The sequence below is a fragment of the Phaseolus vulgaris genome, chromosome 9 (assembly GCF_000499845.2).
Source record: "Phaseolus vulgaris cultivar G19833 chromosome 9, P. vulgaris v2.0, whole genome shotgun sequence".
NCBI lineage: Eukaryota > Viridiplantae > Streptophyta > Magnoliopsida > Fabales > Fabaceae > Phaseolus > Phaseolus vulgaris.
In genome coordinates, this window is record NC_023751.2 from 32,112,888 (window position 1) to 32,132,663 (window position 19,776).

Consider the following 19,776-nt stretch of genomic DNA (forward strand, 5'->3'; position numbering starts at 1 on the left):
TTTATATTAAGCAATCCAGAAACAACCTAGCAAGGTATACTAGAAAATATCGATACAACGAATTTTCTGGTCAATTCACACATTCAAATGATAAAACTGCTTTCTTAAACACTACGATGGGAGAATAATGAAAGAAAGTGCTACGATTGGAAGAAATATTATTAAGAATAAATTCAAAATAAAGGAAAAAAAAGATAAAGGAGTGAAAAGTGAGATTATTTGTATTACGAGAAAAAGAGTAGAAAGTAAAGAGATGAAAGGATTTTTTTTGAAAGTTTGTGATAATTTTATTGATATAATAGATTTTTTAAAAATTGAAAAATTATATATTTATAAAATAATCAAATTATCCTTGCTATTAATTAATTTTAATTAAATATTAAATTAGAATTTTTTATTATTTCATATATAATTATTCGTAGTTTTTTGTTTTTATTATAATTATTTATTCTAATATTATTATTGTTATTATTATTAATATTATCATTTTATAATTTTTATTATTAATTTTCTATTATTATTAATAGTTTTATTATTATTTGTAATATAAGAAATAACTAACGTCTTTCTTTTCTAAAACATAAATAAATTGAATTCAAAATTATGTCAGAAGATTTTAATTTAGATTCAATTAAAATTATAACATTAAACTTAAAATAAATTCAATCAGGATTGTAAATTAAAATTTCACAATTAAATTAATAAATAAATAAATTAAATATTAAAAAACTAAATTCGTAATTAAGATTAAAACAGACAAATTTAAAATTATAGTATTAAATTTAAAATAAAATTGAGACAAATATTGCAGAATTAAATTCTAAATAAAATCAATATATAATCAACTAAAAATTATATAATTAAATCAAAAGAAAAATTAAATAAAATTGCATAAATAAATTTAAAATAGATTCAAAGAAAATTGAAAATTAAATTCAAAGTAGAATTATATTAAAAAAATAAAATCAGAATAGAATAAGTTAAAATTACTGAAGTAAAATAAAAAAATAAAGTTTCAATTATGTACGGAAAAATTTTCATGGTTAAAAAAATATATTCAAATTCAATCTGTGTTAAAATCACGTGAACATGATTACTTGTAGATCTAAATCTAGATCCCTTGAATTTCACATAGACGCAAAACACAATCACAATTTATAATTTATGCGAAATTAAAAAAAAATGAACAATCAGTTAATTTGAATATAAAAGATTTGAAACAAATTCTAAATCTAAATCTAGTTTCAGGTTGAAATTTTATATCCAAATAAACACACCTTTTCATTTTAGATGATTTTAAGATTATATATTTTAATTGATTGTTGTTGTTTATGATTTTGAAATTAACTATTTAAGGTGATAATTCTAAGAAAATTCTCACCGGACACAACCAAGTGATTAAATAAATGTGAAAGGTCACTTCAGAAGGAACAAGAGAAAAACGTAAGAATAAGGTGATTATGATGCAAGGAGCGGAATATGGAATAATTTAATATTTCAAAAACATACATTTAATTAATAAAATAATAAAATTAATTGAATAATAATTATTCTAATATTGTTCTTATTATTATTTAATAATTTTAGTAACTCAGGGTTAGGTTAAATCTTAATTAGGTTCAACACATAAAGCTTTTCACTCAATTTTGTAGAAAAATTGATATTGTTAGGTTGAGTTGGAACCTAATCACAAATAACACCTAATTTGATAATCGAGTCTTTTGATCACTCAACCTAGTAAACATTCTTAGTTAAATAAGTGATCTAAATTCCTATATTTTGTACATTAAAAAAATATAAAATCCACTGCTGAGTACCTTTAATCTATCATGAGAAAATAATCTTAATAAATAACAAAAAATAAACCAATACAATCACAAATATACATATTAAGTAAGCTAATCAGATACGTTTGATAAATTAACAAGTTGTTAAGATAAAATTTAAATAATTTTGATACCATAATAAATGTTTTTAATATTGTAAAATCAGCTTCTAATTTAAAGTTCGCATCAACTTAAATACTATATAAATATCTTTATTTTTAATTACCATTCAGACTCATTCATCTTATTACTATATCTGAGCTTTTACTTCATAACCAATTCACAGCCATCTAAAGTTCTTTAACCCTTCAAAACTCTCTAAATCCACCAAGAAAGAAAAGGGAGAGTGAATAATTTGTGAGCTGTTATAATCTAACATAAACATTATTTGTGTGTCATTATGCAGTTGGAGACTATTTTAGGAGTATAATGTTGCAACCACTTCACGTGATGTGGTCCATAATTTGAAACCAAAACAGATTTATCAGGAATATAGGAAGTGATTTTGTTTGAAGTTCCTTCAAATCTAACTTTTGAATTTTGTGATATCTAAGATCTTATTTGAGACTAAAGCACAAATGAAAGGCCATAAAGTTAATGGAGATGGAGTACTGATATAGGTTTGAATTTAGTTAAGAAAGTGGTTTCACTATCATCTGCATAAGCTCCATTTACAACATCAGAAAGTTGCTTCAATTTGTTTGGATGATTACGTTATAATATCCTTATCCGTGTTTATAGAAAACCAAATCACTGTGTTATCACTTTTTAAACTTGGATCATAATGCACTCAACTTCCTTGTCTTGAACACTATACACACTTCTATAGCTTATACCTATCCTTAAAGAAGACCTTCATCCCTCTCCACTATAATTCTATCAAGTTTTGTATATATTATTTGTGTAAAAGGTTTCAATCTAAATGTGAGTTTTGAAAAAGAGAAAGATATTTATATAATTATTTCACACTTATTATTTAGCACCCTGGAATTTTTTTTACTGTTATAACTCATTAGAGGGCCTCTATAAAATTTAACGTGATTCCAGTAGCTATGGTTTCTTAAAACATCAAATTTAATTATATAAATTAACATTTAATTTCAAGATCAGAACTCCCCACATCTCAAAATTATCACAAACAAAAATTAATAATAACGCATAAATCAAAGCTAATTTTCGACATTCGTTGCAATATTTGGTTGTAGAGACCAAATTTAGAAACTAAATATTTGATAGTTAAAATCTTGATTGCTAATTAGATACAAATTTAAAAACTATTTAACAATAATAGAAACTAATTTATAAATTAATTTTTGTTTAATTTCTAAAATTATATATAATATAGTTACTAAACTAATTATTTTTTGTCTTTCTAAATATTGATTTCTATTTCATGATTTTTTTTTTAAGTGACAACTTTACATTATGGTAAAAGTTGTTATAATTTTCATATTTTGTTAGATGTAGGAAAAATAGCCAGAAATGGAGAACGATTATAGAATGTTTAAACATAAAGTCTAGCTACTTTAGATTTAGAAAATAATTTTCAAAAATATAATTTTGTTTACAATTGGTAAAAAAAGTTTTGCAACTCAATAATTTAAACTGAATTAATTAAATATCTAATATGATATTGGAATATTGGAATAAAACGTGGTCTTTCTTTCCTAAACTTGCAATTGAGGAATTGAGACTTGAAAAACACATATAAAAAAATGTTATCCACTGAATATAAAATAATAGCTTCGTGGCTGGAAAACAAAACTGCTTCACTTTATCCAAAAGCTTTTGTGGCTTCATTCATCCCAAATTCCAAACATTACAAGCCATCCATGGTGCATCATGCCGTAAGCCATCAAATATCATGACACATGGCAACATATATAATTATAAAAAATTAATTTACTGCGTAAGAAGTAAAACTTTAGTATTTGAGATTTCATTTCGATTAAAAATTAAAATTTTTATAATATATATGTGGATGTTTGTTTTATGAATAATTTTATAAAATTGAGTTAATTTAAAGTTTATTTTTTAATATGATATCAAAGTCATTTAAAATTTATTATAAAAGTTTGATCTGATCATCCACGCTATTAGATTTCTATCGAATCATCCACAAATATAAAATCTTACACATAAGTTATGTAAGGGGAGTGTAGAATGCTATCGGGTCTCTATCGAATCATCAATAAATATAAAATCTTATACATGAGTTATGTAAAAAGAGTGTAGAAGATCTTTCATCAACCATAAATTAAACCATTTCATATTATATAGATGCAAACCTGATCTTATGAACTGATTTGGTAAGATTGAGTTAGACTTAAAATGGACTTTTTAATAACAATTTTAAGATAAAATAAAATATTTTGATTTAGTTACAGTTGTGATTATTTCTTACTATTATTTTATGAATTAATTTAAATATACTTTTAGTATATGCAAAATAAGTAAATTTTAATTTTAGTCTCCATAAAAAAATTCCATTCCCAGTGAAGTTTATACCCACTATCTTATAAGCACAATAACATTTTTTAACACGTAACATATTTAATGCTTTATATTTTGTATAATTACTATAAAATAATACGACATTAAATGTTAGTAAATAATAGTTCTTTTAATTATGATATTGAACTTTTACCATTTAAATTGGAAATATATAATAAAACAGCATGGAAATTAGAATAATTCTGGAGTAAAAGTAAACACATATTTTATACATACTATATATAATGTGGCACTTTGGTCCATCTTTTATATTTTGGTCCGCTCTATATTAGGTAATAAAAAATGAGATGAAACTTACGTATAAGTTAATTATTTTTAGTCGTACCATATAAATATGAATTTATCAATCTACATAAATTTTAAAAAAAATTAAAAAACAAAGTTATTTTTAACTTTAATTTCAAACTTTAGTATCTCATAAAAATAAAAATTTAGTATAACTATAATAATTATAATAAAAACTTAAATTTTTTTTTATTTACTAAAAATAAATAAGGAAATATATTATAAAAAACATATATTAAAAATCTAGATTTGTAATTGAAAATATATGATATTAATTAAATAATAAATAAAAGTGTTTAGTTTATTCAGCACATAAATAATATTGTGAATATTATTTAGATATCAATTTAAAAAATAATTTATATTTTTTTATTAATAATAAAAACTAATTTAAATATTAATAATTTTATAATTTATAACATAATATCTACTTTAGTTAATATAATAATTAATTTTTTATTTAATAATTTTAAAACAGATAAAAAGCTTGTATAAGATTAAAAAGACTGAATACTTGTATAATTTCAAAACACTGCAATGCTCCTGTACTCTAAAAATAGTTATTTGAAATTAGATAACAATACAATGAGTAATGTTTTCAATTAATTCCTTTGAGAAAAAAGAAGTTTAAAATGAATTTTAAATTTCCAAATTTAAGAATTAGGTTTAGATAGTGAGAAAGGTGGTGGTTGAAGATGTTTTTATTAGTGATGTTGGTGTTGTTATCCATTGGCCTGCAAAAGCTAAAAAGGCAGTATCTTACTTCTTCCACAAACCAACAAACCATTTTTGTACGTTCCTTGAAGAAAGCAAACTCTTACCCTACCACCAACCAACATCATCTTATCATTCACTTTTTCTAAAACCTTCCCTTCATGAGTACCCTTTCATTCATAAATGTTCCAAAGTTTTCATGTGGATAGGGAAAATGTGTATTTAAAAAAACTTTAAGAGGGCTTTTATGGTAGAAGAAGGACCACTTAGTAAATTTTATTATCATCATCTTTCATGTCATATTATGTTATTATAAAAGATTTTTATTATTTTAGTAACAACACTATTAAATGATAATCAATGATAATCAAACTGATTATAATTATAAATATGAAGTTTATATATATATATATATATATATATATATATATATATAAAAGAATAAATAAATGTGGAGCATTGTAGGGATGCTCCACCTTATTACACCAACATATTATGAATATGTATGACTCAATAAGATGGACAAGCCTAAGCTCCATCACCTATTTAGGTGATAAGGGTTTTTTTTAAGAAGAGAAGAATTTTGGTAATCTTAGTTTTATTAATCTTAGTATACCTTAGGCTCAGTCTTAGTATAACAGTAGTTGTAACCTAGATTTCTTGGTACTATTAGTTGCTTTCTATCATTGGTTCTTTCATTACCCTTACCAAGCCTCCCAAACCTCAAACAAAAGACCTAAATGAAATACTAAACTTTATCCAAGAATGCACGTAATAACTCTAATTACACCATCACATTTTTCATGGATCAAGTTTTCTCTGTACCCCACGAAAAGCACATGGTTCCCCCACCTACTGCCTAAAACTGTTGATTTTGACTTAATCCCAAGTCCCACATTGGTGGGTTCATTGTTTGGAAATGAGGTTTGAGGGTTATAAATTAAACTCTCCTCCTTCACTATTAGATATCCCAATTTGTAATATCTTATCCCATAATAATAAAAGTGAGCTGTTTTTGCTGTGCTCAGAGATTAGGCTAAATTGGCAGAACTCCGTTAACAATTTTCTGGTATGTTTCTTCCTCTTTATCTCTTTTATTATTTCGCTTTATTTATTCAATATTATTTGTCGGGTAGCTCTGTTAGGGTTCTGTTTTAGTGGGAAAATTACCCGTTTTTCCCAACAAGTGGTATCAAGAGCCAAAGGTTTGCCATTGGGTTGTTTGAAATTATTTGTAATATTGAATATTATATTTTGAGTTTGTAATGGCAAATCAAGAAGAAGAAGCGAAGGATGTATCCAGAGTGTCGGGCTCTTCGTCATCATCGTCGAGGTTCCCGGTGTCCACTTTGAAATTGGCGGTGGAAATATTTGATGGCACTGGACATTTTGGCATGTGGCAAGGAGAGGTCTTGGACTCTCTTTTTCAGCAGGGTCTTGATATTGCTATTGAAGGAGAGAAACCAGAAGAGGTAGAGGAGAAAGACTGGAGCATCATCAATCGGTTGGCATGCAGAACTATTCGATTCTGCCTGTCCAGAGAGCAGAAGTATGCTGTAAAAAATGAGACTTTTGCACACAAACTGTGGAAGGCATTGAAGGACAAGTTTTTGAAGAAGAGTGGTCAGAACAAGCTCTTGATGAAGAAAAGGTTGTTTCGATTTGACTACCAACAAGGTACTACTATGAATGCACACATCACTATGTTTAATCAATTAGTAGCAGACCTGTTGAATTTAGATGTGAAGTTTGAGGATGAAGATTTGGCTTTGATGTTGTTATCATCTCTTCCTGATGAATTTGAACATTTGGAGACTACGCTCCTTCACGGGAAGGAGAATGTGTCATTAGATGTTATTTGTTCTGCTTTATATAGTCATGAATTGAGAAAGCAGGATAAGATGAAAACCAAATCAACGACATCAGAAGAAGCATTGGTGGCAAGAGGTCGTCAGCAAAGTCAAACAAATGGGAGAAGAGGGAGGTCTAAATCTAAAGGTCGAGCCGTTGCCAAAGATGAGTGTGCTTTCTGTCATGAGAAAGGACACTGGAAGAAAGACTGTCCAAAAACTGCAAAAGAAAGGGAAGGTTCCACAAGATGCAAATGTTGCAGAATGCAAAAGTGATGTGGAATTAGATATCTCTTTAATTGTCTTGCTTTCAGCATCATCGTATCCAGATGAGTGGATATTGGATTCAGGTTGTACCTATCATATGTGTCCCATTCGGGAATGGTTATTTGAATTTCAAGAACTCGATGGCGGGGTTGTTTACATAGGTAATGATAATCCATGTAAGACAGCTGGGATAGGTTCAATCAAGCTGCGGAATCATGATGGATCCACCATAATTTTGCGGGATGTACGGTATGTGCCAAAGTTGAAGAAGAATCTCATCTCATTGGGGGCTTTAGAATTTAAAGGCCTAGTTGTGACGATGCGAGATGGAATTCTTAAAGCAACTTCAGGAGCACTGGTGATGTTGAAAGGTGTGAGGAAGAACAATTTGTATTACTACCAAGGTAGTACAGTGGTGGGGACAGTAGTGACAACAACTTCTAGCTCTAAGAAGGATGCTGAGGCAACGAAGTTGTGGCATATGAGGTTGGGACATGCTGGAGAGAAATCCTTGCAAATTCTTACCAAGCAGGGATTGTTGAAAGGTACGAAGGCTTGCAAACTTGAATTTTATGAGCATTGTGTTCTAGGAAAACAACGAAGAGTGAAGTTTGGCACTGCAATTCACAATACCAAGGGTATTCTGGATTATGTGCATTCAGATGTGTGGGGACCTGCCAAGACTCCGTCAATCGGAGGTAGGCATTATTTTGTCACTTTTGTGGATGATTTTTCCAGGAGAGTTTGGGTGTTTACTATGAAGAACAAAAATGATGTGCTTGAAATTTTCCTTAAGTGGAAAGCTCAAGTTGAAAACCAGACAGGAAGGAAGATTAAGGTTCTCTGAACAGACAATGGAGGAGAATACAAGAGTGATCCGTTCCTGAAGGTATGCCAAGATTGTGGAATAGTTCGGCACTTCATTGTTAGAAAAACACCACAACAGAATGGGGTGTCGGAACGTATGAACAAGACACTTGTGGAGAAAGTTCGTTGTATGTTGTCTAATGCTGAGTTAGGCAGAGAGTTTTGGGCTGAGGCTGTGACATATGTTCAACATCTCGTCAATCGTTTGCCATCATCTGCTATAGATGGCAAAACCCCGTTAGAGGTATGGTCTGGAAAACCTGCAACTGATTATGATTCTTTGCATGTTTTTGGTTCTATTGCATATTATCATGTGATTGAATCAAAGTTGGATCCACGGGCAAAGAAGGCTATTTTCATGGGCTTTAGTTCTGGAGTGAAGGGATACCGTTTGTGGTGTCTAGAGGCAAAGAAGACGATTATCAGCAGGGATGTTACCTTTGATGAATCTTCCATGTTAAAGAAGGTAAATCCAAAAGGAGCTGATAGTACTCCACAACAGGTGGAGTGTGCCCGGAAGCAGGTGGAGTTTGAGCAGACAGTGGTGATCCCAACACGAAATACCACAAGTGACTCTCCTATGGCAGAAGAAGAGTCAGATGAGGAAGAGGTTCCTACCCAAGAATCTCAACAGCAATCAGCGCCAATTGCAGTTAGAAGACAGAGACGAGATATTCAGAAGCCTGCTCGTTTCATGGATATGGTTGCTTATGCACTTCCAGTTGTTGATGACATTCCATCCACTTACCCAAGAGGAGATGCAGTCTTTGAAGATGAACAAGACGTGGAAGCTGGCATAATTACCAAAAGGTAAGAAGCAATTGGGTGCAAATGGGTATTTGAAAAGAAAGAAGAATTTCCTAATAAAGAAGATGTTCGCTACAAGGCAAGGTGGTTACAAGGGCCAAGTTTGAACACTGTTTAGACTTGGTTAATATCTTGCACATTTGAAGTTGGCGCCCGGAGGCGCAAATTTGAAGCACTACAAAGTTTGTTTTTGTTATGTTTTGAGAAGATTTGTTTTAGGTGGGACGTGAAATTAAGCCAAGGTGGAGATTTGTTGATTTTGGCTTAATCCCAAGTCCCACATTGGTGGGTTCATTGTTTGGGAAGGAGGTTCGAGGGTTATAAATTAAACTCTCCTCCTTCACGTTTTTGTTGTGCTCGGAGATTAGGCTAAATTGACCGAACTCTTTTATTATTCCACTTTATTTATTCAATATTATTTGTCGGGTAGCTCTGTTAGGGTTCTGTTTTAGTCGGAAAATTACCCGTTTTTCCCAACTCTGCCTAAAACAGCCTCTGCGCACGCTAGGCTCTACCCTGCAACACCACTCTCGACACCTAGACCTTATTAAGAATAGGTCTAACAAACACTCGTTAGGATAAGCTTTAAATGACTCTGGTACCATATTAAGAAGTGGACTTTAAGCCTAACTCAACCCCATAAAACTGGCTCATAGAATTGAGGTTTGCACCCACTTATATACAATGAAATATTATCATCTTTAGTCGATGTGTGATCTACAACAGTGTTATATTATTTGATGGATTTTTTTTAATGTATTTTTAAGTCATTTTTAAATTTTGCAAAATATATAAAATATAGAGATGTGTAGAGTATTTAATAATTTAAAATGTATAATATTTAAAAATACATAAAAAAATAAACTAGTTTTCTTCAAGATTATATAACCATGTATATTTCTGACATACTTTGAACTTCATAATACGTCTATTAGTTACATACATTGAAAGTTGTACTAACATACATTGAAAGTTGTACTAATATCGTATGCATACAAATTCCAAAGTACTTGACAAAGTAAACTAAATAGAAAATACAGTTTTATGATTATATATGGGAAAACTATTTAAAGCTTGTCCAATATTATCTATTACACCTCTAATATTGTAATATTATCTCTTCATTACCAAATATGAATCACGTAAATATGATATTATGAATTATTAAGAATTAAAATGAATATACAAATGTATACAAGTAAATTATAATTTAAAACATTAACCCTTCAAAAAAATTAATCAATCCAACATGTTCTAATCCATTTCATAGGGGTGTAGGTTTATAATAAATCTCATCTCTAATGTTTACAAGATGATGTATGGAGATTTTTTAAATACTTGTATTACACATGTTTCATTAGAGACTAACATATAACATGATGGTGTTAAAACTCAAGTGACAATATGATTGCTTAAGCATTAATGAAGTAACTAGGTTAATGATTCTATAACTAGTTAGGTGACGCAAACTAGCATCTCTCAAGCATTGGAATGATGCTTAAGCAATGATCACTTAAATATTATGTGAGTATTTAAGCGAGGGAAACACAAAAACAATTCTTCTATTTGTAGCTTAAACGCTTAAGCAATGTGAGGTTGTTCAAGTGAGAAGTTTTTCTTAATTTTAGTAAGTAATGTCTTTCAAGTACTATAAACTCGCTCAAACGACACATGTTTGATAGTGAGAGGATGTTGGTCCATGTGTATATGATGATGTTTATGTATGTGTGTGTTATTGATTGATATGTTGTGATACATGTGTGGTATGCTTATTAATGATGACGATGAGATGCACACATGTGTATATTATTTATTATTTATATATTATACGTGATATTTTGTAGGATATTTTGCCTTCTAGGGATGTGTTGCTTCTTGCAAGTGTGTTGTCACTTATAAATGTGTGATAAGAATATTTGGAATTTTATTGTGACTACAATGATTGTAATGTTGATAATTTAATCACATAAATTACAAAAGTAAATTTTTTTTTAAATAAAACAATTATTATTTAAAATTAAATTATTGAATAAAAATGTATATAATTACCTATTTATATTAAATAACAAATATTGAGTTAATTATATTATATGCTTAAAAACATATAATTATCTTAATTTAAATATTCTTATTTATCTAAATGATATTAATTAACATTTTCTCTTTTTATGACATTAAAATAATTATAATTAATAAGAAAAACTAAAAAAAGAGTATGATTAGAAAATATCATATTTGAATCTAATAAATACTTTTGTATGGACTAAAACTATATTGGGCATATATATGCATAAATTAAAAATATATTTAAATTTATATTTACCACTCTCAATACAATACTTTAATTGTCTTTTAATAGATGTTTAAACACATTATTTTGTACATCAAACCATCGTGCATGGCACAACTCCCCCATTCTTTAATTAATATATATATATATATATATTAATATATATAGGTATATATATAGGTATATCTTATATTTAATAAAAGCACAAGTGGATAAAAAAGTTAATTGTATGATTGAGATTTAGTCACATACATAATGGTTATAGAGTTCATGATTTCTCACTATGTGAATGTGACTGTGACTGTTATAATGACATTGCCATCTTACTCTTAAAATGTTAAGTTGTCCAATTCTAAATGGATGAACCTTACCTCATTAACACTTAACCATTAAAATGATAGATTTTTTTTAATATAAAAATAGAAGCAATATTATATATAATTTAAATAAAAAATAAAATTATATATATGTATATACTACTATTAATATCAGCATATTACACAAAGTAGTCAAATATTATCTAACTGAAAAGAAATGAATTTTGTTATGATAACGGATAACATTAACAAAATTATAAGTTTAATAAATTGATGTACTTAATAATTATAATTAATATAATGATAGTATTTTGTATTATAATACTTTGAAATTATATAGGTATTAATATTGACAATATCATAGCAATATTATTGTATTTATAGATCAACTAATAATTTAATACATATAAATTAGTATATATAGAATATTTTACAAACATAGAACTATGATATAATTATACTGGAAGAAAGTTTATTAAAAATATTTATATAAATATACATTTTAATGACTAAAATATGTAAATTATATGTTCAACATCCAATATTATACTTATTAGACTAATATATATATATATATATATATATATATATTTTAGTGTATAATAATATTATTAATGTTAATTTATAAATATTATCATTGATACTGATCATATACTCAGTATACTATAAATTTTCTATTCAGTAAAATAAATAAAAAATGCAATTTTGGTTCTTGAAATATATATATATATATATATATATAATAAAATTATAGAAAATGTTATCATTTTAAGAAATAATTATTTAAGAACTAATTAATTAAAAAAAGTAAAAAATGTGAAAATTTAATTTGTTAAAAAATGAAATATTTAGAGAAGTGATTATTTAATTTTGTATTTGTAGGGAAATGTGGAAGAAACAAATTCCTCATGCTAATAGATAAATGCTAATAGATAAGTAGTCCCAAAACAAATTCTCTCTATATGGATTAAAACACTTACACCTAAGAGAAGAAATAGAGAGTTTATGAGAAGAGAAAGGAAACAAGTGTATGTTACTATTTGTTGTGTTACATTGCTTGAAGGAAGCCACTATCTATATAGTGATTCTAAGAGACTAATAATAATAACAATTAATTTGGAACGGTTAATAACATCTCCCTTTAATAACAATTAATTGTGAACCGTAAGTAACCTCTCCCTTTAATAACAATTAATTGTGAACGGTAATCTCCCTTGATAACAATTAATTGTAAATTGTAAGTAACCTCCTAATAATTTCAATTAATTGTGAACGTAAATAACCTCTCAATTATGTCAAAGGTGAGTCATATCCCACAGTATTAAATTAAAAAATTAATACTAATACCTATTTATTTAAAAAGAAAATACAAACTAAGCAAATGTAAAAGAATTAAAAGCAAATCTCATATTAAAAGATATTGGAAGTCAATTTTAATTCTATATTTTTAAATAATTATTTCACCAAATAATTATATGCAAAGATTTGTGAAATTCTGTTCATGTGTTTCTATACTGATACTTTGAGGCGGCCACTGAATATATAAGAGCCAAATCTCTGGATTAGCAATCTACAAATACATTGTGTCTTCGCAATGCCTTTGTGAAAGAAGTCTTTGCAGCTAAGAAAAGTGGTGCCACTAAATTACCAATTTCCTTTACATTTTCAGTGTCAGTGTAGCACGTGACTCTGCAGTTAAACCTTCACTTTCTACTCCCAAGGCTTCCTCATTACCATTACCCTTTGATGCATGAACTCAGATAAATTTGGCTGATTCTCGAAATGGGTTCTCGGATTCAGCTTCTGGGTCTCTGCTTATGGTTTCACTTTGCATGCTTCATCTTCATTTTTGGTTCCAGAGTGGCTGTCGGAGGAGATGCTACTGTGAAAGGGACTGTTGCCATTGATGACAAAGCTGTGATTGGAACTACTGATGCTGATTTTGTGTGTGCAACTTTGGATTGGTGGCCTCCTCAGAAATGTGACTATGGGAAATGCAGTTGGGGTCTTGCTTCTCTTCTCAATCTGGTATTTTTGCTTTCTTTTCTTCTTTTTCAAATAGCTGATGAATTTCTGAAGGTGGTTTTAGAATTGTGAGTGTTTTATTTTCTTTGGCTACTTTCCTTTGATGGTCTGTTGTCATTCTCTCTTTAATCATGGTTTTTTTTTGTTGGTATTTTTGAAATGATGTTTGAATCTGTAATGCATGTCTGCGATCTGCAAAATAATTCCAGTAAAAAGAGAGAAATAATTATGTCTATTTTTAAATAAATATTATGTCAATTTCTGAATATTGTTTGTGGTGGTGAACAAGGTGATAAGATCCTCATCACATCATGATGACATAATAGTATATACCTTTCATTATTTGTTCTTAATAATCGATGTTTATTGACTCTGGCTTCGTCAAGGTTTATGGAAATTCACATCTGGGTTGAGTTTTTAGACTTCATTTTTTTGAAAGGCGTGTTCATTTATTGATTAATTGTTCTAAGGAGTTCACAAGCGTCCGTTTACAGTACTTTCCAAATCTTATACATCTTTTAATTATCATCTCTTTCAGGACCTCAACAACAAGATTTTTCTAAATGCAGTGAAAGGTAAGAGATAATTTACATCTGTAGTGTAATTGAATTTGGCAGGAATCAAATTCTTTCGTTGCTTTTTAGTTTATTAGATGAATGCTTTGAGTTTTGAAAGCTTATCAAGGTATTATTGTGTTGCCTACAAATGTTGTGCAGCCTTTTCACCTTTGAAACTCAGATTAGGTGGAAGTTTGCAAGACAAGTTAACATATGGGACTGATGATTACCACCAACCTTGTACTCCTTTTGTTAAGAAAGATTCTGAGATGTTTGGTTTCACGCAAGGGTGCCTCCCAGTTAAAAGATGGGATGAACTTCACAACTTTTTTGAAAAAGCAGGGTAAAATTCAATTCTCCCTGTGATGTGCATGTGTGTTTTGAACCAACAAGATTCACCTTGTTGACTTGAAAAGCATATTTCTAAAACATTTTTAAACTGTTTATTTCAGGGCTAAGATCATTTTTGGATTAAATGCTCTTGCTGGAAAATCAATTCATGGTGGTTCTGCAACAGGACCTTGGAATTCCACCAATGCTGAGTCCTTTATTAGATACAATGTTAGAAATGGCTACACCATTTATGGATGGGAACTTGGTAAGCATATGCTGTTCTTATTACAATTTCCAAACCATTTACATAATTCTCTCTATAGCTATGTCTGCTGTGTACCGAATTCACTTTACCACAATCTAAACACCAAGTTTTCTTTAAAGAAAGTCTTGTGGAAAACACTATCTTTATCAAAATGCTAAAAAAATGATGGTATGTTCTTCGATCCTTTTATGTTGAAGGAAATAAAATTGACAATTTCCCTGAAGAATTAATCTTTTTGTTGTTCCATATCAATGCATACTGAGCACTTGTCATTGGCAGGCAATGAATTGAGTGGGAGTGGAGTGGGAACAAGCATTACAGCAGACCAATATGCTTCTGATTTTGCTACTTTACGAGATGTAGTTTACACTGCATATAAAGAGATTGATTCTAAGCCACTAGTCATTGCACCTGGAGGGTTCTTTGATGCAACCTGGTTTAGGGAATTTATAAGCAAATCTGGAAAAGCTTTGGATGTGGTCAGCCACCACATTTATAACCTTGGACCAGGTACCCCTCACCGAACAGGAAAAATATTCATTATATCTTCCCAATTTCCATGATTTGATTATATTTGAAGGCTGCTTTATCTTAATGTACAGGTGTTGATGAACACCTTGTGGAAAAAATTCTGGACCCTTCCTTTCTTGATATGGAGGCTAGCACATTCAGTGGCCTCAAAAATATACTTGCAAGTACAGGTACCTCAGCTACAGCATGGGTTGGTGAGTCAGGAGGGGCCTACAATAGTGGTCATCATCTTGTATCTGATGCATTTGTTTATAGTTTCTGGTTAGTGGCAAACTCCCTTTATTCAGATATAATCAAGGGTTCTTTAGAATTAGGGTCAAATATGTTTTCAACTCAATATCTTAAAATTTTATTTTAGTTTCTATAAAAATGTAGTTCTTCCTGAGGAACTAAAACACATGGAATAAAAACGTACTAAATTTTTATGGTTACTAAAACTGAATTTTGAGATATTTTAAGAGATCAAAAACATATTTTAGCATTAGCAATATTTTGGCTAATGTTATGATATCACAAACAGGTATTTGGATCAGCTTGGCATGTCAGCTGCTTATAACACTAAAACATATTGCAGACAGAGTTTGATAGGAGGAAACTATGGTTTACTAAATACTACCAATTTCCTGCCAAATCCAGACTACTATAGGTACTAATAATTGACTTTCATAGTCTTGTTTATTTGCTGAAGTCATGAGATGGAAAAAGGGCCATATGATCAGTTTGCAAGGGGGACATGCATTTTTCATGTCATAATTTCCATGTTGAAGAATGGGGAACATAATTGTGCACCCACATATGCATAGTTTACTTCATCAATGTATAATTCTTCATGAGCAGACATGAATCCACCAAACGTTCCATGCTTCATTAATTGCTTGACACAGTTTTTGGCAAATTTGGGAAGGACCCCTATTCCAATAATACAATAGGGGATCCCATTTCAAATATATCCACACTATGTTTCTATGGAAATGTTCTTTCTTCTTTGCAGTGCTCTTCTTTGGCATCGACTCATGGGAAGAAATGTACTGTCAACTACCTTCTCTGGGACAAAAATGATTAGAGCTTATGCACACTGTGCAAAGCAATCCGTAAGTGAATTTTTTTATCTCTTAGATTGGGATACTTGCGCATACACACACACTTTCATATATATACATTGGATAAAAGGTAAATACTTTGTAGGAGAAGAAAATAAGATGAAATAAATTTGAAGTTAATTTAGACAACTTCTATAAAAGTTGAAGTTACATATGTTTTGAGAATTTATTCCAAATAAAACCATAAAGAGACACAAACACACTATGAAATGTTATTCATGATATCTATGTTACAGAAGGGAATCACAGTACTGTTGATCAACCTAGACGGCAACACAAGTGTTGAAGCTGATGTAACCTTCGACAACAATGCAAAGAGTTTGAGAAAGATGTTTAGTCATTCAAACATGATGGAATTACCTCTTGCAAGTGAAACTGCAAGAGAAGAGTACCATCTAACTCCACAGGATGGGAATATACATAGCCAAATCATGGTACTAAATGGAAAACCTCTAAGGGTAAACTCTGCTGGTGACATTCCTCCTTTGGATCCTATATATGTGAACTCATCAGAGCCAATAAATGTTGCTCCTTTCTCTATTGTATTTGCCCATTTACCTCATGTTGTTGTTACAGCTTGCGGCTAGTTAGGTGGCACCAGGGGAAACTAAAATTGGTTTCACTTGGTGGTTGAGCAAATTACATGGAAAATTGCAAACAATTTAGGTTGAGAACTAGGATTTTGATGGTTTTCTGCTTTTGCTTATTAAGTTCAACGTGATTACAGATTGCAAATTGTAAGTGACACTGCATGAGACAACCTCTCTTGCACGTTAATTGGTTTCTCTTCAGATATGGAATAACTTTTTACTTTGTTCAATTAAAGTTTTAAGGATTTTCTTTAACATCCAACACAAATTAATTTTAAAAATAAAAATAATTTTAAAAATTAAAAAAATTATTAATATTTAAATTAATTTCTATTATTAATAAATAGTTTTAAAATTAGTATTTAATCAGATTTTAGTTACTAATTATTTAAATCTAAAGTTGGTAATTAAAATCTTAAGTTAAGTAGATAACAATTTAAAAACTAATTTAGATATATCAATGAATTTATTTAGTTTTTAAAATAATATCTAATTGTTAATATAAAAAATAATTTGTTTTCTCTAAAACTGATATTTAAGGAACTTAAGGAATTTTTAATGTAAATTTAGATATTTTTGAATTTACTTTAAAATTAATTTTAATTTATAAAAAAACTATTTTATTTTTTTCTTATTTTATTTATTAAAAATGTTCGTAGAGAAATTTTTCTAAGCCAAATAACATAAATCATAGTGAATGATAGAGTTCGGAAAATTTTGTTTTTGAATTAGATTTCTAAATATATACAAGTGGAGAATAAACTAATTTCCTAATATAACTAAAATGTAGATTAATAATATAAACACAATTTGTTTTGATGATATAGTGAAAAATATCCCGTGCTAATAAATAAAAGTAAAAAGAAAAAAAATCACTTCTAGTAATTTATTTATGCTATCGTTGTGTAATAAAATATGAAAACCTCAAATATCTAGTTTGTAGAACACATAAGCCAATGTCTATTACGACAATGTCAAGGATTTTTACCCTATTAGTTCTGTATTTAAATGATGAGAAAATATTCTTTCAAGTGTAAGTTAAAGTTAAAATTATCATTTTATGTATATCTTCTTCTTCTTCGTCTATTTTATTTATTTTCTTCTCATCGTCTATTATTATTTTCTTATTTTTATCAGCTTTGGAGTTCCTCTTAATCATAAGTCAATGCTGTTTTTTAATTTATTATACTAAATCATAAGAATTAAATTTTTGTTTTTATAGATTTTTTTTTTTAAAACCATGAGCATGTTTCCTAGCTTTACTTGGAGGGAATTAAATATTTTCTATCTGGGCATAGAACATTGACTCATTCTCAATAACAATTTCAATGATAATGATTGCTAGGTTATAAAATATTTACTATGGAGGAAGTTCGTACAATAGAAGATGGAATACCATAATAAAATTCTAATTTAGTTTAAATTTGGCATACCATCTTAATAGGTTGCCAACATTTTGATTTATAAATTGTTATGAAGGTTCTAACACATTAAACTTTTTTTTTTTGTAGTTGTATATTTAAAATGGTGTTGTGAATACAATGAAAGGATATTCAAAATTAAAGATATTATGTGAAGCATAATAGTTTAGCATATATCCTTGATATTTAAAAGGCTATAAATTCCCTGTTGTTAGCATAAAAAAATATCAACACACAAGTCATATTTATATCTTAATCAAGATTCCAATATATAAAAGATTGGTAATGTAGAACCAAATAAAATTTTTATGTAGAATATGAACATTGCATGCACACACTCCTGCCTTAAGCTCATAATTGCTAAATCATAAAGTAACTTAAAAATGATATCAGGAGTGTTTTATTTCTCAACAAGAAATGTTCATTTGTATATCATTATATCTATTATCCTGACAGCCAACTTAGTAATTTTAAATAATTATTTTTTTAAAATTATAAGTGATAATTAAAGAATATTTGGAAAAGTTAGAAGTGGTTTATTGAAAAAAAATATTTGTGTTATTTTTTTCATATGGAGATAATATGAAGTTATGTGTGATTTTATGTATCTATTGTCTAAAATGATATTGAAATACTTGTAATTTTTCAATGTTAAAGGGAAAAGATTTTACTAATCAAACAATGATTACACGACTTTCAGTTACATTTTCTTTATGAGTACACAAAACCACTTATGACTATCTACTAACTAAATTTCCTTTGAGTTTAAGCACAAATACACAAGATCTCCATAGAAAAAGTAAGCAACATATCTAGGCTACATAACAAAAAGTTGTTTGCTTGCGGGACTCACATTCAAATGAGTGAATATATAATATAAAATCTCCTTTCTTTAAGTGATAACTCCATAATAGTGAAAAGTACTTCTCTTTCTAATTTATCTAAAAGACGAACTACATCTAAGCCCTTAGAAGCTAATAAAAGAATGAAAGTTTATGTATGCATATGTACGTTCAACAAATCATCATCAAGCTTCATATGTATGACATGACTTTTACTTATAAGCATCACAAAAATATTAGTTGTGACCTAGTGTTTTTTATTATTCTTTATGTTAGTGTTTTATCAAATATGACTTTAAACTGACACTTTCGTTGTTGTGCTCCTTTTGGAAAGAGCATACTTCATTTGAGCAATTACCTCTGTTGTACTGACTA

At 28.8% G+C, this 19,776-nt stretch overlaps 1 protein-coding gene across 1 annotated transcript; it reads left to right on the plus strand.

Moving 5' to 3' along the window:
• The first annotated feature begins 13,210 nt into the window (after positions 1 to 13,210).
• LOC137821693 (heparanase-like protein 3) lies at positions 13,211 to 17,373 on the plus strand. The gene is made up of 9 exons (XM_068626402.1): positions 13,211 to 13,765; positions 14,301 to 14,337; positions 14,479 to 14,662; positions 14,772 to 14,917; positions 15,197 to 15,427; positions 15,520 to 15,709; positions 15,969 to 16,094; positions 16,440 to 16,539; positions 16,785 to 17,373. The coding sequence occupies exons 1-9, from the start codon at positions 13,520 to 13,522 to the stop codon at positions 17,133 to 17,135; spliced, it is 1,611 nt and encodes a 536-aa protein (XP_068482503.1). The 5' UTR covers positions 13,211 to 13,519; the 3' UTR covers positions 17,136 to 17,373.
• Positions 17,374 to 19,776: the final 2,403 nt, after the last annotated feature.

What these genes read in the sequence shown, in the direction of transcription:
- LOC137821693 (XM_068626402.1), top strand. Translation starts at nt 13,520, where the DNA reads ATGGGTTCTCGGATTCAGCTTCTGGGTCTCTGCTTATGGTTTCACTTT. An exon ending in TTGCTTCTCTTCTCAATCTG is followed by an intron (nt 13,766 to 14,300) that starts GTATTTTTGCTT and finishes CATCTCTTTCAG; the next exon opens with GACCTCAACAACAAGATTTT. An exon ending in CCAAATCCAGACTACTATAG is followed by an intron (nt 16,095 to 16,439) that starts GTACTAATAATT and finishes TCTTCTTTGCAG; the next exon opens with TGCTCTTCTTTGGCATCGAC.